The sequence below is a fragment of the Urocampus carinirostris genome, chromosome 2 (genome assembly GCF_059441175.1).
Source record: "Urocampus carinirostris isolate Australia breed hairy pipefish chromosome 2, RoL_Ucar_1.0, whole genome shotgun sequence".
NCBI lineage: Eukaryota > Metazoa > Chordata > Actinopteri > Syngnathiformes > Syngnathidae > Urocampus > Urocampus carinirostris.
Window position 1 is genome coordinate 15,113,467 of NC_142350.1, and position 14,957 is coordinate 15,128,423.

At 37.1% G+C, this 14,957-nt stretch overlaps 2 protein-coding genes across 4 annotated transcripts in view; both read right to left on the minus strand.

Moving 5' to 3' along the window:
* naxe (NAD(P)HX epimerase) overlaps positions 1–14,957 on the minus strand; it is a 15,154-nt gene continuing 197 nt past the window's right edge. Inside the window, exons 1-7 of one of the 3 annotated variants that reach the window (XM_088329072.1) lie at positions 12,600–12,682; positions 8,096–8,278; positions 4,616–4,724; positions 4,430–4,540; positions 4,253–4,363; positions 3,161–3,308; positions 1–258 (exon numbers count right to left, since the gene is read on the minus strand). In XM_088329072.1, coding sequence (XP_088185198.1) covers positions 59–258; positions 3,161–3,308; positions 4,253–4,363; positions 4,430–4,540; positions 4,616–4,724; positions 8,096–8,268 — 852 coding nt within the window. In that variant the 5' untranslated portion in view covers positions 8,269–8,278; positions 12,600–12,682 and the 3' untranslated portion in view covers positions 1–58. Of the gene's footprint in view, positions 259–3,160; positions 3,309–4,252; positions 4,364–4,429; positions 4,541–4,615; positions 4,725–8,095; positions 8,279–12,526; positions 12,683–14,957 lie in introns of those variants that run through there. The other 2 variants (XM_088329071.1, XM_088329073.1) reach the window with 2 other exon arrangements.
* Positions 12,691–14,957, minus strand: part of LOC148371151 (lamin-A-like) — a 15,968-nt gene continuing 13,701 nt past the window's right edge. The window contains exon 13 of the mRNA XM_088329065.1: positions 12,691–14,930. Within this exon, the coding sequence (XP_088185191.1) occupies positions 14,895–14,930 (36 nt within the window). The 3' untranslated portion in view covers positions 12,691–14,894. The remainder of the gene's footprint in view (positions 14,931–14,957) is intronic.

Genomic DNA, 14,957 nt, shown 5'->3' on the forward strand with positions numbered 1-14,957 from the left:
TGAGCATTTTCTCGCGTTTATATTCAGTTGAAATAGTAATATTGGAAAATTGAACCTTTTATAATTTTAACACGCAGTCGGTTTCAGGGTAGGGGGGCAGATTGAGCTGGTACTTCTTTTCCAGGGTGGGCGGCACAAAGCGGCCCCCCAAGAAGTGATGGCGGCCCTTGAAAAAGGATGCCGAGTTTTTGGGGGCCGTGAGGGAGATGAGCGTGTCGGGCTGAAGTCCGTCCACGCTTCCTTTCTCCACGTCCCAACCTGAAAAGAAGCAACAAGGCGCAATGATTTTCAAATTGATTTTTTTTTGTTAAGTTTTAAACATTAGTAGACACTAAAAATAAGGCGAGAAGACATCAATGGATTTTGAACTTGCAAGGAGAACCGGGAGAGGGCTTTCAGAAAAGAGAATTCCGTCTCATCATAATCCCCCCACACCTTTTTATTAAATCGTCAAGGTTACAGAAACAGATTAGCCCTAAAAGATGTGGAATCAAAGAATAGCAACATGATTGGCCGATAGCGACAATGTAGCCTTCAGCTAGTACAAAATGCTACAGCGAGGCTTTCAACTAAGACAAGAAAGTTCAATCACATCACCCCGATTTTAGCTAACCTGCATTGGCTCCCTGTTAGCTTAAGATGTAATTTTAAGGTTCTGTTGGTAGTATACAAAATCATGCATGGACTTGCTCCCTCATATCTCTCAGATTTAATTTCCCCCTATGTTCCGGTCCGGAGCCTCCGCTCTGGGAACGCTGGTCTACTAGTGGTCCCAAGAGCCAAGAAGAGATCCGCAGGTTCGAGAGCGTTCTCCATTCAGGCCCCGGTGCTGTGGAATGCTCTTCCCCCTGAGATCCGATCTGCAACCTCATTGGAAATGTTTAAATCTAATCTTAAACCACACTTTTATTCTATATATCAGTTTCTCATGATTTTTATTGGATTTTTCTTTCATTTGATTATGTCGTTCTTTATCATTTGCTTTTATTTTTATTCATATCGCTTTTTATTCTATTTTAAGTCAAGTCATTTTTATTTGTATAGCCCTAAATCACGAAGAGTCTCAAAGGGCTTCACAGATTATTACACTATATTACACAGACTATTTTTCAGCCGACGAGAAGAGTAGGTTATTCATATGCTATGGAGTAGAAGTGAGTTTATTGCTGTTTAATATTTCTCATTATTTTATTGTAAGCATTAATGTATTTAATCATTTTCTTATGTGTTTCCTTTTTTTCTTTACTTTGTATAATATTAATTCATGTTATTAATTTTAAAATCAATTTTTTAATTGTGTATTGTTTGTTCTTTTTTCTGTTTAGTTTTAATTTCTCATTAGTTTTATTGCATTTACATTTTATCTATTTTAAACCTCACTTTTTTGTAAAATATTTTTTGTTTTATTAATTTTTTATCTTGTTGCTTCTTTTTTTGTTTTAGTGTTAATCATTTTAATAAAATTATATATATATATATATATATATATACTGGACTGTCTCAGAAAATTAGAATATTGTGATAAAGTTCTTTATTTTCTGTAATGCAATTAAAAAAACAAAAATGTCATACATTCTGGATTCATTACACATCAACTGAACTATTTCAAGCCTTTTATTATTTGAATATTGCTGAATTTGGCCTACAGCTTAAGAAAACTCAAAAATCCTATCTCAAAATATTAGAATACTTCCTCAGACCAAGTAAAAAAATAATTTTATAACAGCAAAACTAAATCAAACATTTGAAAATGTCCATTGATGCACTCAGTACTTGGTTGGGAATCCTTTTGCACGGATTACTGCATCAATCCGGCGTGGCATGGAGGCAATCAGCCTGTGGCATTGCTGAGGTGTTATTGATGCCCAGGATGCTTCGATAGCGCCCTTCAGCTCATTTGCATTTGTAGGTCTGGTGTCTTTCATCTTCTTCTTAACTATACCCCACAAATTCTCGATGGGGTTCAGGTCAGGGGAATTAGCAGGCCAATCAAGGACAGTGATGCCATGGTCAGTGCACCAGTTACTGGTGGTTTTGGCACTGTGGGCAGGTGCCAGATCATGCTGGAAAATGAAATCCTCATCTCCATAGAGCTTTTCAGCAGATGGAAGCATGTAGTGCTCTAAAATCTCTTGGTACACAGTTGCATTTACTCTGGACTTGATGAAACACAGTGGACCAACACCAGCAGCTGACATGGCTCCCCAAACCATTGCTGACTGTGGGAACTTCACACTGGATTTCAAGCAACTTGGATTTTGCTCCTCTCCAGCCTTTCTCCAGACTCTGGCACCTTGACTCCCAAATGAAATTCAAAACTTGCTTTCGTCTGAAAAGAGGACTTTGGACCACTCTGCAACTGTCCAGTGCTTCTTCTCCATAGCCCAAGTCAGACGCTTCTTCCGTTGTCTTGAGTTCAGAAGTGGCTTGACCATGGGAATACGGCTATTGTAGCCCATTTCCCGGACACGATTGTGAACTGTGGCTTTTGATACCTGGACTCCAGCTTCAGCCCACTGTCTTTGAAGCTCCCCCAAATTCTGGAAGCGGCTCTTCTTCACAATTTTGTTAAGGCTGCGGTCATCTCTCTTGGTTGTGCAGCGTTTCCGGCCACATTTTTCCCTTCCGACAGACTTTTTGTGGATATGCTTTGAAACTGCACTCTGTGAACAGCCTGCTCTTTGAGAATTTTCCTTTTGTGTCTTACCCTCCTGATGGAGGGTATCAATTATGGTCCTATGGACAGCAGTCTTCCCCATACTTGTGATTTAGTTTACTGAACCAAGCTGAGTGTTTTTAAGGCTCAGGAAACCCTCGCAAGGTGTTTCGAGTTAATTAGATGATTCAGGTGATTAGTTGAATAGCCTACTTGTATACTTTTTCATGATATTCTAATATTTTGAGATAGGATTTTTGAGTTTTCATAAGCTGTAAGCCAAATTCAGCAATATTCAAATAATAAAAGGCTTGAAATAGTTCAGTTGATGTGTAATGAATCCAGAATGTATGACATTCTTGTTTTTTTAATTGCATTACAGAAAATAAAGAACTTTATCACAATATTCTAATTTTCTGAGACAGTCCAGTATATACACACACATGTTACCATAAACATGAATCAATTAACTCATCGCAGATTTTTTTCTAAATGAGGACAAACCTGAAGGGATGTCGATGCTTGCAATGGGGACTTTGGTCTTCTTGAGGACATCAATGATGGCCCCAAAAGGATCTCGCACTGCCCCTTTAAAGCTGAAGCCGAAGATGGCGTCAACCACCAAGTTGAAGGCCTCGTCAATCAATTGAGCCTGATGAAACAATCGGGGAAAAAACTACGTAAAAAGTCACTTAATCCAAGTTAACTGCTTGAGTACCAAGACCAGGGGTCTTCAACCCTTTTCATGCTGATACTTTTTTTTACCAATTAGCGCATATGGCACCTAGTTTGACATCAATTTCTAAAATGAAAACTTATGTAATTACTATGTTTTAAGTATGTTATCACTGTTATTACCAGGTTACATATTGGAATTAGGGTTAAATACCAAATAGACTCAGTCAACCACTAAAAAAATAATAATTTGACTAGAAAATCAAAATGATCAAGCACTGGTGAGCCATTTTCACAGGCACCTCTGCAGTCCTTGGAAGGCACCCTCGTGACCGCAGGCACCAAATTGGAGACCCCTGCCCTAGACATTGACATTTGTAATTATAAGCATTAGTTTAACAAAAGAACAGTTATTAAAATAATTAGCAAGCTATGAATGGCATTGTTTGAAATTTTGCTATCTAATATTTAACCTATTCATTTTTCTTGGTTTGTCCCGTAATATCTTAACTATTTGGCTGCCAAGACATGAACGTCTATAACGTTTCATGAAGAAGAAAGAACAATAGTCAAAAATTTTGGCAAGCTATGAATGGCAGACTGAATGTTTTACAATAGTGCCATTATTTAACTTATCCATTTTTCTTGGCTCATCTCATTATGTCTTAACTCCTTAGACATTGTCATTGATAAATGTCAGCATTAGTTTATAAACAACTACATTTTCTTGGCTCATCTTTTAATGTCTTAGCTTCCTAACTGCCAAGACTTATGCGTTTATAACAGTCAGAAGTTTTTTTTTTTTAAGTAAAAAAAATCGGCAAGCTATGAATAGCTGGCAGGACGTTTTACAAAAGTTTCTTATCTAATAATTCTCATATCAATTTTTCTTGGCTCATCCCGTAAAATCGGAAGACATACCTCGGGCATCTCCGTGAGAAAAGGGATCTCCATTTTCTGACACTGGGTGGTTAAACCCTGAAACAGAGGTTTGTTGGGCCTCTTCGGGTACAGAATGGAAGGCTCGTACCCCTGAAAGAACCGAGATGTCTCAAACCGGACTAAAAATTTCGCCACCACAAACAGCGAGGAACTCACAAATAATTTGAGATGTCTGGCGCAGACCAGGCCGTCTCCTCCGTTGTTCCCCGGCCCTGCAATCACCAACACTGTCGCTTTGGGTTTCAACAAGCAACTCAGTGGATACGCCTTCATTGGGAAATCGGAAAATATTGCAATCACTTAAGTAAGTTTTGGAATTGAAAAGTAAAGTGATCCACTCACTCGAGTAATGGCCGTGGCGCAACTGAGTCCTGCTAGCTCCATCAGCTGGTCCACGCTGAAGCCGTACTCACTGAAGAGCTCCTCATCGATGCGCTGGGCTTCCTCTTGTCTGCATTTAATTACAAGCACCGTATATACTCATATATAATCCTAAACCTGCTTTCTAATCGCCACATACCAAAATAATAATGAAACGTTTTTGGGATCCATTATTATGGGCAAAAAAGGGCAATTATATGCAGTAAATTACAATAAAATGAGATGTTGTCCCTCAAACACAATGTGCTGCCAATTGAATGGACAGTACTAACTTAGAAAAATGTGTGCGTATGACAAGTTGCATGTCTAAGAGGTCATTGGTTGACGTCGTATAAAATGCCGGTATGCTATTGGTCGAACTGCTTATTTCCCTTTCTTTCTCTCCATTCAGTTCGGAATCAGTGGCAAAAACAAGTTAAGTCATGTTAATTTGTATAGGCCTTCTTCACAAGAAGTCTTAAAGGGCTGCACAGACCACAGCCTTTAACAGACAAGTGATTTGCTATTTTTTGTGAGCGTTTTTTTTAAATAATAATGTGTATACCGTATTTTCCGCACTATAGGGCGCACCCCCAAAAATAGTTTTTGGTCCTATATCTTCCATAGATAAGGCGCACCGGATTATAAGGCTCTACAATGGGAACGTCGACAAAACATTCAGATGATTCAGTCCAAATGATTACCCCCCCTTAACATTCCCAAAGAAGCAAATACGTGTCGTAGACGCGTGCGGATGCGGTGTCCGTACGATGTCACTTAAATGCGTCATTTCAAATATAATTTGGAAGGTTAAAGTCTTGGAATTCAAGAAATGCCAACCATTCCTTAGTTTCTATTTTCTTTTTCGCTCGCAACTTTACTGTGCATATGACAATAAACACTTGGAATTGAGTTTAATTCACTCAACTCATCACAGCAACATCAAGATTGTTCTAAAACAAGATACCCGGAAAATATAAAGCCGCATAACTCACCTAAGTTCTCACGTTCAATAATGATACGCAATCATGGTCTTCTTACAACCGTGAGTGTAGTAAATCCAAGAGAGTAAAATATTTACAAATACAGACTAATGAAACATGTTTCTTTATGGCGTACTTTAGCAAGCTTGCTATTCAGTCATCTTTTTCGGCCAATTGCAGGGTTTGTTTCGGCCCTCTAGCCAATCCGAGGCTCCGAATAACTTTAGCCAATAGCGATCGATTCAAATGATGATTGACACATTGGTTAGCCAATGAAATGCCGGTATATAAATCCCAGCATACACCGCGGACTACTCCACGTTCGGGGGAAAATCGAGTCGGCGGCTGTTGCGTAAGTTGCGAGACCTTGCGAATTTAATATTGAGCCATATATAAGGCGCACTGTATTATAAGGCGCAAGGTCAGCTTTTGAAAAAAATTAAGACTTTTAGGTGCGCCTTATAGTGCGGAAAATACGGTACTTCAAATGAGAAAACAATATCTCCAATAGAAAATAATTTTGCAATTTCTCTAGATTTATTTATTTGACTATTTTTTTTTATTGTCTTTTTTCATTCTATATATTAAAAATAATCTGCCATTTGCTGTGAATTATGCACATTTTAATGATTGTTTATTTTCCTGATTCTATTTGATTTTACCATGTTTCCTAAAGTAAGTTAAAATATATTTTTATTTTAGTTATTTATTTGAAGTCTTGACTGTTTTTTTTATTTTTTTACCCTTGTGTGTATTTTTTTTATCTTTAAAAAATGACTTCAAGTGAGAAATCAATATCTTCAATACAAAAAAATATGTATTTGACTATAGAAAAATGTATCTACAGTATTAAATTAATCATGCATTTATTCATGTGTGTATTATTTTATTTAAAAAATACTTTAAATGAGAAAACAGTCTGCAGTATGAAAACATTTCAGCATTAATTTTTAGATTACAGATTGTTTTGATACACATTGAACAATTTACCTTGCAATAAAACATTTAAAACAAAATAATGATCATTCATAACATTATTCTGCAAATTTGGTATGAATACAAGGGTTTATTTTTTTTTGTATCAACATATTGGTTGATATCAGCACTTTTAATTAAAAAAAAAAAAAATAACCATCGTTTGATTTATTTTTGATTCCCATAGTTTTCATAGAAAATGCGTTTTTAGTCACCTCTGAAACTCAAATTCTTCCGCTGTATTCATTAGCTATCGGTCCGGAGGCTTGCAGTGATGTTAAAGGAAGAAGAAGTAAAACATGATGACCATGGAAAGGAAGCTTGCTACCCTCGCTAAATTGCATTGTTGTCCCCATTCGATGATCGAGACTGTTGCGAAAAATAGGGACACGATTAAATCGAAGGAATCTTCTAGGAGCATTGTGATCCTTGCAAGAGGAAATTTTAAAATAAGTTTTGATTATTATCCATTTATTATTATCTGAAACCTCCTCCCACCACAGACACGATCCATCTGGCGCCTTATGATTGGATAAGCGACCGCAAGATGAGCCACTAAATCAGGAAAAATATACTTAGGGCGGCAGTTTAGATAACTCGTGCCGATATACCTGTCTCTGTAGTAGAAAAGCGTGTATGTGATCAGGAGAAAGCGTAAAACGTGTATTTTACTTGTTTGAGAAAAAATGTTCAGGGGGAGACTGATATATTAGCTCTTTTCATGACACTAGTTCGTCAACTAAGCGTGTGTGTTTGTGATCGAGAGAGAGCATAAGATCCAGGCTAATGTGGAATGGCGAGTGATTAGCCGTTACCATAACATTAGTTTGTCAATCTGGCTCTAAAACAGGAGTGCCCACACTTTTCCCGAGCTCTGTTGAGATTTTAATGAACTTTTTAACACGAACTTAATTTAAGTCATGTTGGTTTAAGTGAAAGAGTAGTCATGTTAGCTGAGTTGAAATTCTAATTTATGTACTTTAAAATGGTTCCGAGAGCTACACAAGTTTTATTTGAATTTTTAACAAATATTCTTTACTTATTTTTTCCTTTGTTAAAAATGTCTTGCGCCAATTTTTAAGCTTTTAAAGCAAATGAATATCGGCTCTAAATATCTGTCATCGGACAGAGTGCCTCCTAGTGGTACAAAAAAATATTTATATGAATACTAGGCAAAAATACATGAACTATCATACCAATGTTATTTTCTATAAAAATCAGAGGTTGAGAAATTTTTATCTGGCACTGTATTTGTATTCTGCGGCAGTGGTTTTCGATCACATGAGACAACAGTGCCATCTGGAGGTGAAGTATTACACACTGGGGCTTTAAAGCTAATAAACGGTATCGTCCCTGAAAAACCCATATCGGTCGATCCTTTGTTTAACCCGCTGCTAAAAAGCTATTTCAATTTTCGACCCCCACCTCAGAACCGTTTAATGCCGTATCCTGGGAGTCTACTGCAAAACCGTAAAAACAATACTTTGAATTCTCTGATACACACCCGAGGTATTTGACGCTCTTGGCCATGTCGGGAGTTGGCTCATTTGTGTAAAATCCCTTCTGCTGAATGTTAGCCGAGCGCGATAGCGAGCATGTCCCCGTTTGAGCAAGGACTGCAGATGCCCGTGAGGTCACCAGGACGCCGATACCAAGAAGAGCTCGCACACTCAGCATTCAGATCCTCCTGAGATAGGGAAGAGAGTAAACACCAAATTTGGATTCCACCTCATCGTGCAATTTTTGGTTAGGGCCGACAAAAAAAATCACAACAGCATCAAATGTCACATTTAGGGTTTAGAAGCAAATAAAAGCAGTTGAGAACATCAATACGACATCAAGAAGGAATAACAAAACCACACTATACATTGTTTCTAAATGTATTATTGACATATTGCCATATTTTAAGCTTCAAATTTGTGGATAAAAGAACTGAAAATATTTTCTAAGAATCAACAACATGTGAGACACAATCGTAAAAAGAAACAAATTCATCCAACATTTTAAATTGTGCAACTAGATAAAACATTGAAAAGTAGGCGTTGCAAAAACATTGGCACCCTTTAAGTTAAGACTTTGTACAACCTCCTTTAGTTGCAACCACAACCGTAAGTCTTTTTGGGTATGTCTCTAGAAATATAAAAGGCAAATATTTGCTCAGTCTTCTTTAAAAAACATCTCATGGGGATTGTTTGTGCACAGCATATTTAAGATCTTTCCGCAAATGAGCTATTGGGTTGAGGTCTGGACTTTGACTTGGCCATTCTAACTCCTTTATATTGTTAATTTTAAACCATTTCATTGGAGATTCAGCTTGATGTTTAGGGTCCTTGTGTTGTTGATAGGTAAAGCTGCGGCCCAAACTGAGGTCTTGCAGAGTCCAACAAATTTTGGGGCCAAAATTGCCCTGTATTCAGCTCCATCTACCTTTCCGTCAACTCTAACTATGAAGAAAAGCAACTCCAGATCATGACGCTCCCACCAACATGATTCACAGTGGGAATGGTGTTTTCAGTTTGATGAGCAGTGTTACTTCTACTCCAAACGTAACAATTCACATTCAGCCAAAAAAGTTCAATGTTGGTTTCATCTGAACATATAATCTTTTTCCACAAGTTACTTGTGTCTCCCATGTGGCTTTTTACAAACTGGCTTTTTATGGTGTTCTGTCAGAAAGGGCTTTCTTTTTGACACTCTTCGACGAAGAGCAGATTTCCTTCCATAAATGCTTTGAGCATTTCCACAGCTTTATTCCGGAGCTGGTGTGTTCTTAAGTCTTCATAGTGAATTCTGTTCTCTTCTGAGCCCGTCAAAGAGTGGGTGCATTTAAACTAAGACTTGATGACACACAGTTGCACTCTGTCATTGATAGTCATTTAGGTTGACATTGGATTATTCCAAAGTCAATTGGCTGAGCGGAGAACAGGGGGGCAATATTTTTGCAACGCCTACTTTGTTGTTTTTTAGTTACTTTAAAATAATTCACATACAAAACAAAATACACAAGAAATACGCGAACATTTGGAAACGTTTGCTTTTTGCAAATTCATAAAGATTTGTTATAAAGAATAAAATCTCCAATTGGAATTTTTGAATCAATTTCTAGACAGTTTTTCCTGACATATTTTCCAAATACCTCCCAGATTTGAATGTTAAGGGAAGAAGAACTAGAAGCAGTTTAATGTTAAGGGATCATTTCAATAGTATATAGTAAATAGCAAGCAAACATTGTTTTATTCCCAACAAAACTGAGTGATCAATCTTAATGAAAGCAGATAATGAAAACAATTTATAATCTATTGATTAAGAACAGTTCATAGAGAGAAGACAGGGTTTGAAATTGGATAATTATTGAACATTGCGTATTGCTACTATTAAAACCAGCTAACATTTTAAATCAGAGTTTGCAAGAGGCACTGTTTAATGTAAATGTGGGTGATTACCGTGCTTTTTTCTAATGAAAAACGTTCAAAAATATACACATAATACACTGCTGTTCAAAAGCTTGGTGTTGCTTATATCCATTTTTGGACGTAAGCAAAAGTTTAGAACAATAAAAAAAAAATTTTTTTTGAATAATAATTGTTTTTTAAGTTCTTAAAGATTCGGCTATACTTATGTTGGCCTAGAGAGGGATGGGCACTACCAAGTCAAGTCTTGTTTATTTGTATAGCCCTTAATCACAAGAGGCCTCAAAGGGCTGCAAAGACTATTAATTACACCATCCCCCAATATAAACCCATACGAGGGCAAGGGAGAAATGACCTATTTCCACTTTAATTACACCAATTGATACCTTCAACTACTGTATGAATTTTGGTTTCAGTTTCATGACCAGGCTGTACTTGCCCAAAATACACCACAGGAAATTCTAAAACCCCAGTGGTTAAGGGATACAACATACCAACCAACCCTATTGCAGGAGTATGACTTCTCTTGCTTAATCAGCATATTGGAGGAGATTCTTTGAGATGATATCATTTTCTTAAGTCAGGTTCCTCATTTGTGTAACGAGCGTTTGGTTATTTTTGTTTCTGCGAGGTTGTCAAAAACATAAAAACAATTTGAACATATTGAAGGAAGAGTAAAAAAACCTGTCAGAAATAGCTTATTCCGAATTTCTTGCCTTGTAGTTGCTGCAAGTAACTGCAAGTTAGATAAGTAAACCGCTTTGGGAGGTCTTCAGTGACTTAAAAAAAGCTATACAAATGCAGACCATCTACCATTTAGGACCGTTTTGGGTTCTTTCTGACAAAAGAAGCATTTATTGTCCAAGTCAATCATTTTCGAGAGTGTTTTTTCAGGGATATGTGCATTTTGAACGGATGCTCTCTTATTCTATTTGAAAGATAGAGTTGCAAAGGACATTTCAGTCATGAGATCGAACCTCCTGTGTGGAGTTTGCATGTTCTCCCCGTGCTTGCGTGGGTTTCCTCCGGGCACTCCGGTTTCCTCCCACATTCCAAAAACATGCATGTCAGGTTAATTTGCCAGTACAAATTGTCCCAAGGTGTGAATGAGCGAGCGAATTGTCTGTCCCCGTGTGCCCAGCGACTGGCTGAAAACCAGTTCAAGGAGTCCCTTGCCCACTGCCCGAAGACAACTGAAATGGGCTCCAGCACCCTCGCGACCCTACTGAGGATAAGCGGTGCGGATAATGGATGGATGGATGAAGGACATCTCAGTTACCTATAGAGGGCTCCGCGCTTTGTGCTAAAAATAGTAACACGGCTTCGTGCCGCCATCTTGGAAGTCTGTCGATTACAAGCGGTGATAGCGAGAGAAGCAAATATTTACTCAGTTTGTCTATTTATTTACTCAACTAGCTTCGTTTGTGTACGGATTTTGTCCATCAACACTATGGAAAACTACGTGGAGAGTTTAGACAAGCAAGCACGCGAGCGGTACGCTGCGAAGTTGCATTTTATTGGAAAATTGGATCCCTACAAAATTAAAAACAAGGACTGGAAGTCTGATCCCGATTTGTTGCCGTGTGTGACTTACATCGAACTTGTTAACTATCTTATTTTCCACCCAAGTCCCTTTTGTGAACTGAAGGATTTTCAAAATTACAAAAGTATGGAAATGTTACTCAAGAAGCAACACCTACAGTATTTAACCTAGCCATACTTGAATGGTGTCGACAGATGTACATGAAGTACACATGTCCCATAACCTTTTTAAAATGTATTTCTACATCATAAATAATTCAATTTACCTGTCAGAAAGTGGTCAGAACAAACACGAACACAGTCAAGCTTTGGCAAATTCGACCGGTTGATAGCTGCCAGCCACATTCGTCTTCGCCGTTCACTTTTCTCCTGAACTTCAATCCCCTGATTGTAAACACACTTCGGAAGTCTAAAGAAGCCCTTCCCACCCTTTTCCCCTCGGCTACAACAGCCAACAATAACGCACGTATTCGGCATTACAATGTAGAATCTAACTGGTTCGCTGAACAATAACGATGAAGTGAAAAGCTTTGTGGACTTCCAAAATGCCCGCCAGCAATGCATTGTGGGTAATCTTAGGATCTCGAAGCACTCTATTAGCAGCACTTTTTTTCCCCTAAATAAATAAAGGCAAACTTTCTATCTTTTTAATATATTATTTTTCTACTTAGCATGAACTTCCAAGATAATAATTTGATTTTAAAAAAAAAGACACGTACATTTTCTGCCATACACCAAATTCCAAAGTGCGCATAAGTGCTTGAAGGACATTAACAAATATACATTTAAATTTCAATAAGGATCTTTAGCACAAATTAAGGCTGTATGGTAAAGTATTTCTTTAATTTAAAAAAACATGCATATTCTTATAATTTTAATACGCGTGAAAAAAACATAAGGAGTGCAACTTTCTACAACAGCTCAGATTTAGCACGAGTTAATATTTCGACAAGCAAAAGTTAATCAAAATTAACGACACTTACCAAATTCACGCCAAATTTCCAATTAGCATGCGATATTTCTTGTTAAAAGTCATGCAGAAATAACATGAAGTACCTTGTGAAGTATGTACAAGGTAGATGTGCTACGGAAGTAAGTCGGGGAATGACTTACTTCCGGGTTTAGGTAGCGGAAACACGATTGCACGGACTTTTCAAAATAAAGGTTTTATTTAGTATTTCCGCTCAATTTCAACATAAAAGAATACTAAATTTTCTTTATTTTCATTTATAACAACGTAGTGAAAAATGTTTACAACAAGATTAGATATGGCACTCCAGGATACACACGTAATACAGACTTAGAAAAGGAAAAATAAGATATAATAGTCGGGGAATCCAAAGTGATTTAAAATCCCCTTATACTTTTATTCAGCATTCATTTACCATTTTAAAAAATATCAGTAAATCACACACACAAACGAGGGAAATTGTATTCACAATTGCTGTAAAAAAGAGCAACATTTACAAAATTCCTCTTGACATGTCATCAAAAATAGTGCAGTACAAAAGAGTATAGGCCCATTTTTATTTTATTTTTTAAAGAAGAAAACATTGATGTTGAGCTGTGTTTTAGTCTTGTGGATAATAATTGTTGTAGGGGTCATCAACATGATGCCCGCGAGCACCAAGTAGCCCCAAGAACACATCTGTAGTCCGTCGGCCGATGCCAGGTCATTGTAATTTTCTAGGAAATGTATTCTAGCTATCTTTATGATCAGTTGCTTTAAACGCATGACCAAGTCTTACTAAATGATTTTTAAATCAACCAATGGAGAAGATGTTTAGTGCTTGGCTCTCCAACCTGGTCCCCACAGACAGGTTCCTAATAGCTTATCAGTCATGGGTCATAGTGATTTTCTAAGAAATGTCATATTTAACCGTCCCAAGAAATCATTACCACGATCAGTGTCTTTCAAACAAATGTTGTAGCGGTTGACTGTTCTTATTTAAATGCTACTTCTAATTATTACAACCTGGTGGTAATACAATAATAACATTGGAACAACATAGTAATAACACAGGTTGCCATTTAAGAAACACATTTCAAACTGGTAGCCTTTCGCGCTAATCAGTAACAAAAAAGCACTTCTTAATTTCAAAAAGTTGGTTACCCATGACTTCGAGCCGACCAATTGGATGACTTAATCTGGACGGCCAGTCTCTTAAATCATTTCTATCAGAAATTATGCTCTCTTCGGCCGATAGAGAGCAGTGTTGAGTGTGCATAGCATGATGAATTGTTTCAGGTGTAAAATTGGATACAATCAACTATTGAAATAAAGCAGTTAACATATTCAATGCCAAATATGGAAATATTTTGCCCTTTACGAATACATGCATACATAACAACACAAATCCTTTCCAGAATATTAAAATAACGAACAAACAAACAACACGTGCTTGTTTTACACTTAAGAAAACGGAAATCTAAAGCGATCGCTGGAGCGGTTTATTCAAGCTCAAAGACTTTGTTTCGCTTCAAGATAAAGCAACTGTAGACTAAAATATGAGTCTCAAATCAAGATTTTTGCTGTTTGAATTTTGAAAAAAAACATTAAAAAAACTAGATCTTTTTTTAAATCGGTGGGCGTTTTTAAAAAGAGAAAAGCGGTCGTCTGATGCAGTGTTTCTCAACTGATGGGTTGTGACTCAAAAGTGGGTCCAAACCTGTTTTCAGTGAATCGCAGGCCTTTGCCGCGTTCGATCTCTTTTATCTGTTTAGTTAATCTGTGAGTTTGAGAGGGACTACATCGCATTTTATTGTGATTTTTTTATGTTTTATTTCCTTTTTCTGACCATAATAATGGACCCCAAGATAGTTAGTGATAAGGGGAAGAAAAAGTGGAAAACAGGAAAGTCAAAAAAGAAAATGAGTGCATAATACAAAAATATTCTACGAGTGTGATTAAAGCACTGCTTAAAGGTATGCTAAATGGTAAAAAAGTGTTACAATTCTAGTTTTTTACTAGTATATTGATCTTTATTATCTACAAAAGAAAGTATCGTTCTTCAGGGACATGGGTTTTTAACATTTTGGGTATGAAGTATGTGGCTATTTTGATGCAATTTTAGGGAGTTGCTTATATGCAATGTAGGCTTATATGCGTGTATATACTGTACAGTACTTAAGGTTCAAGTGTATATATTGTACTATCTTTGCTTTAAACTGCACAATCCTTTATTCCATAAATTTTACAAGTAGTATTTTATTCTTGATTTTGGGTCACAGCTAGTCACTCGTGGGGATTGGGGGGTCCTTAAGTCAGACATGTTGAGAACTACTGGTTTAATGCATAAAAGGGTCGTGTTGTTGAATATGGAATGGCTATGATGAATGAAGACCAAAGCTTCACATTATTGGGCAGCTCTCGATTCGAGTCCCACTCTATAAAAACAGAAAACATCTTTGAAG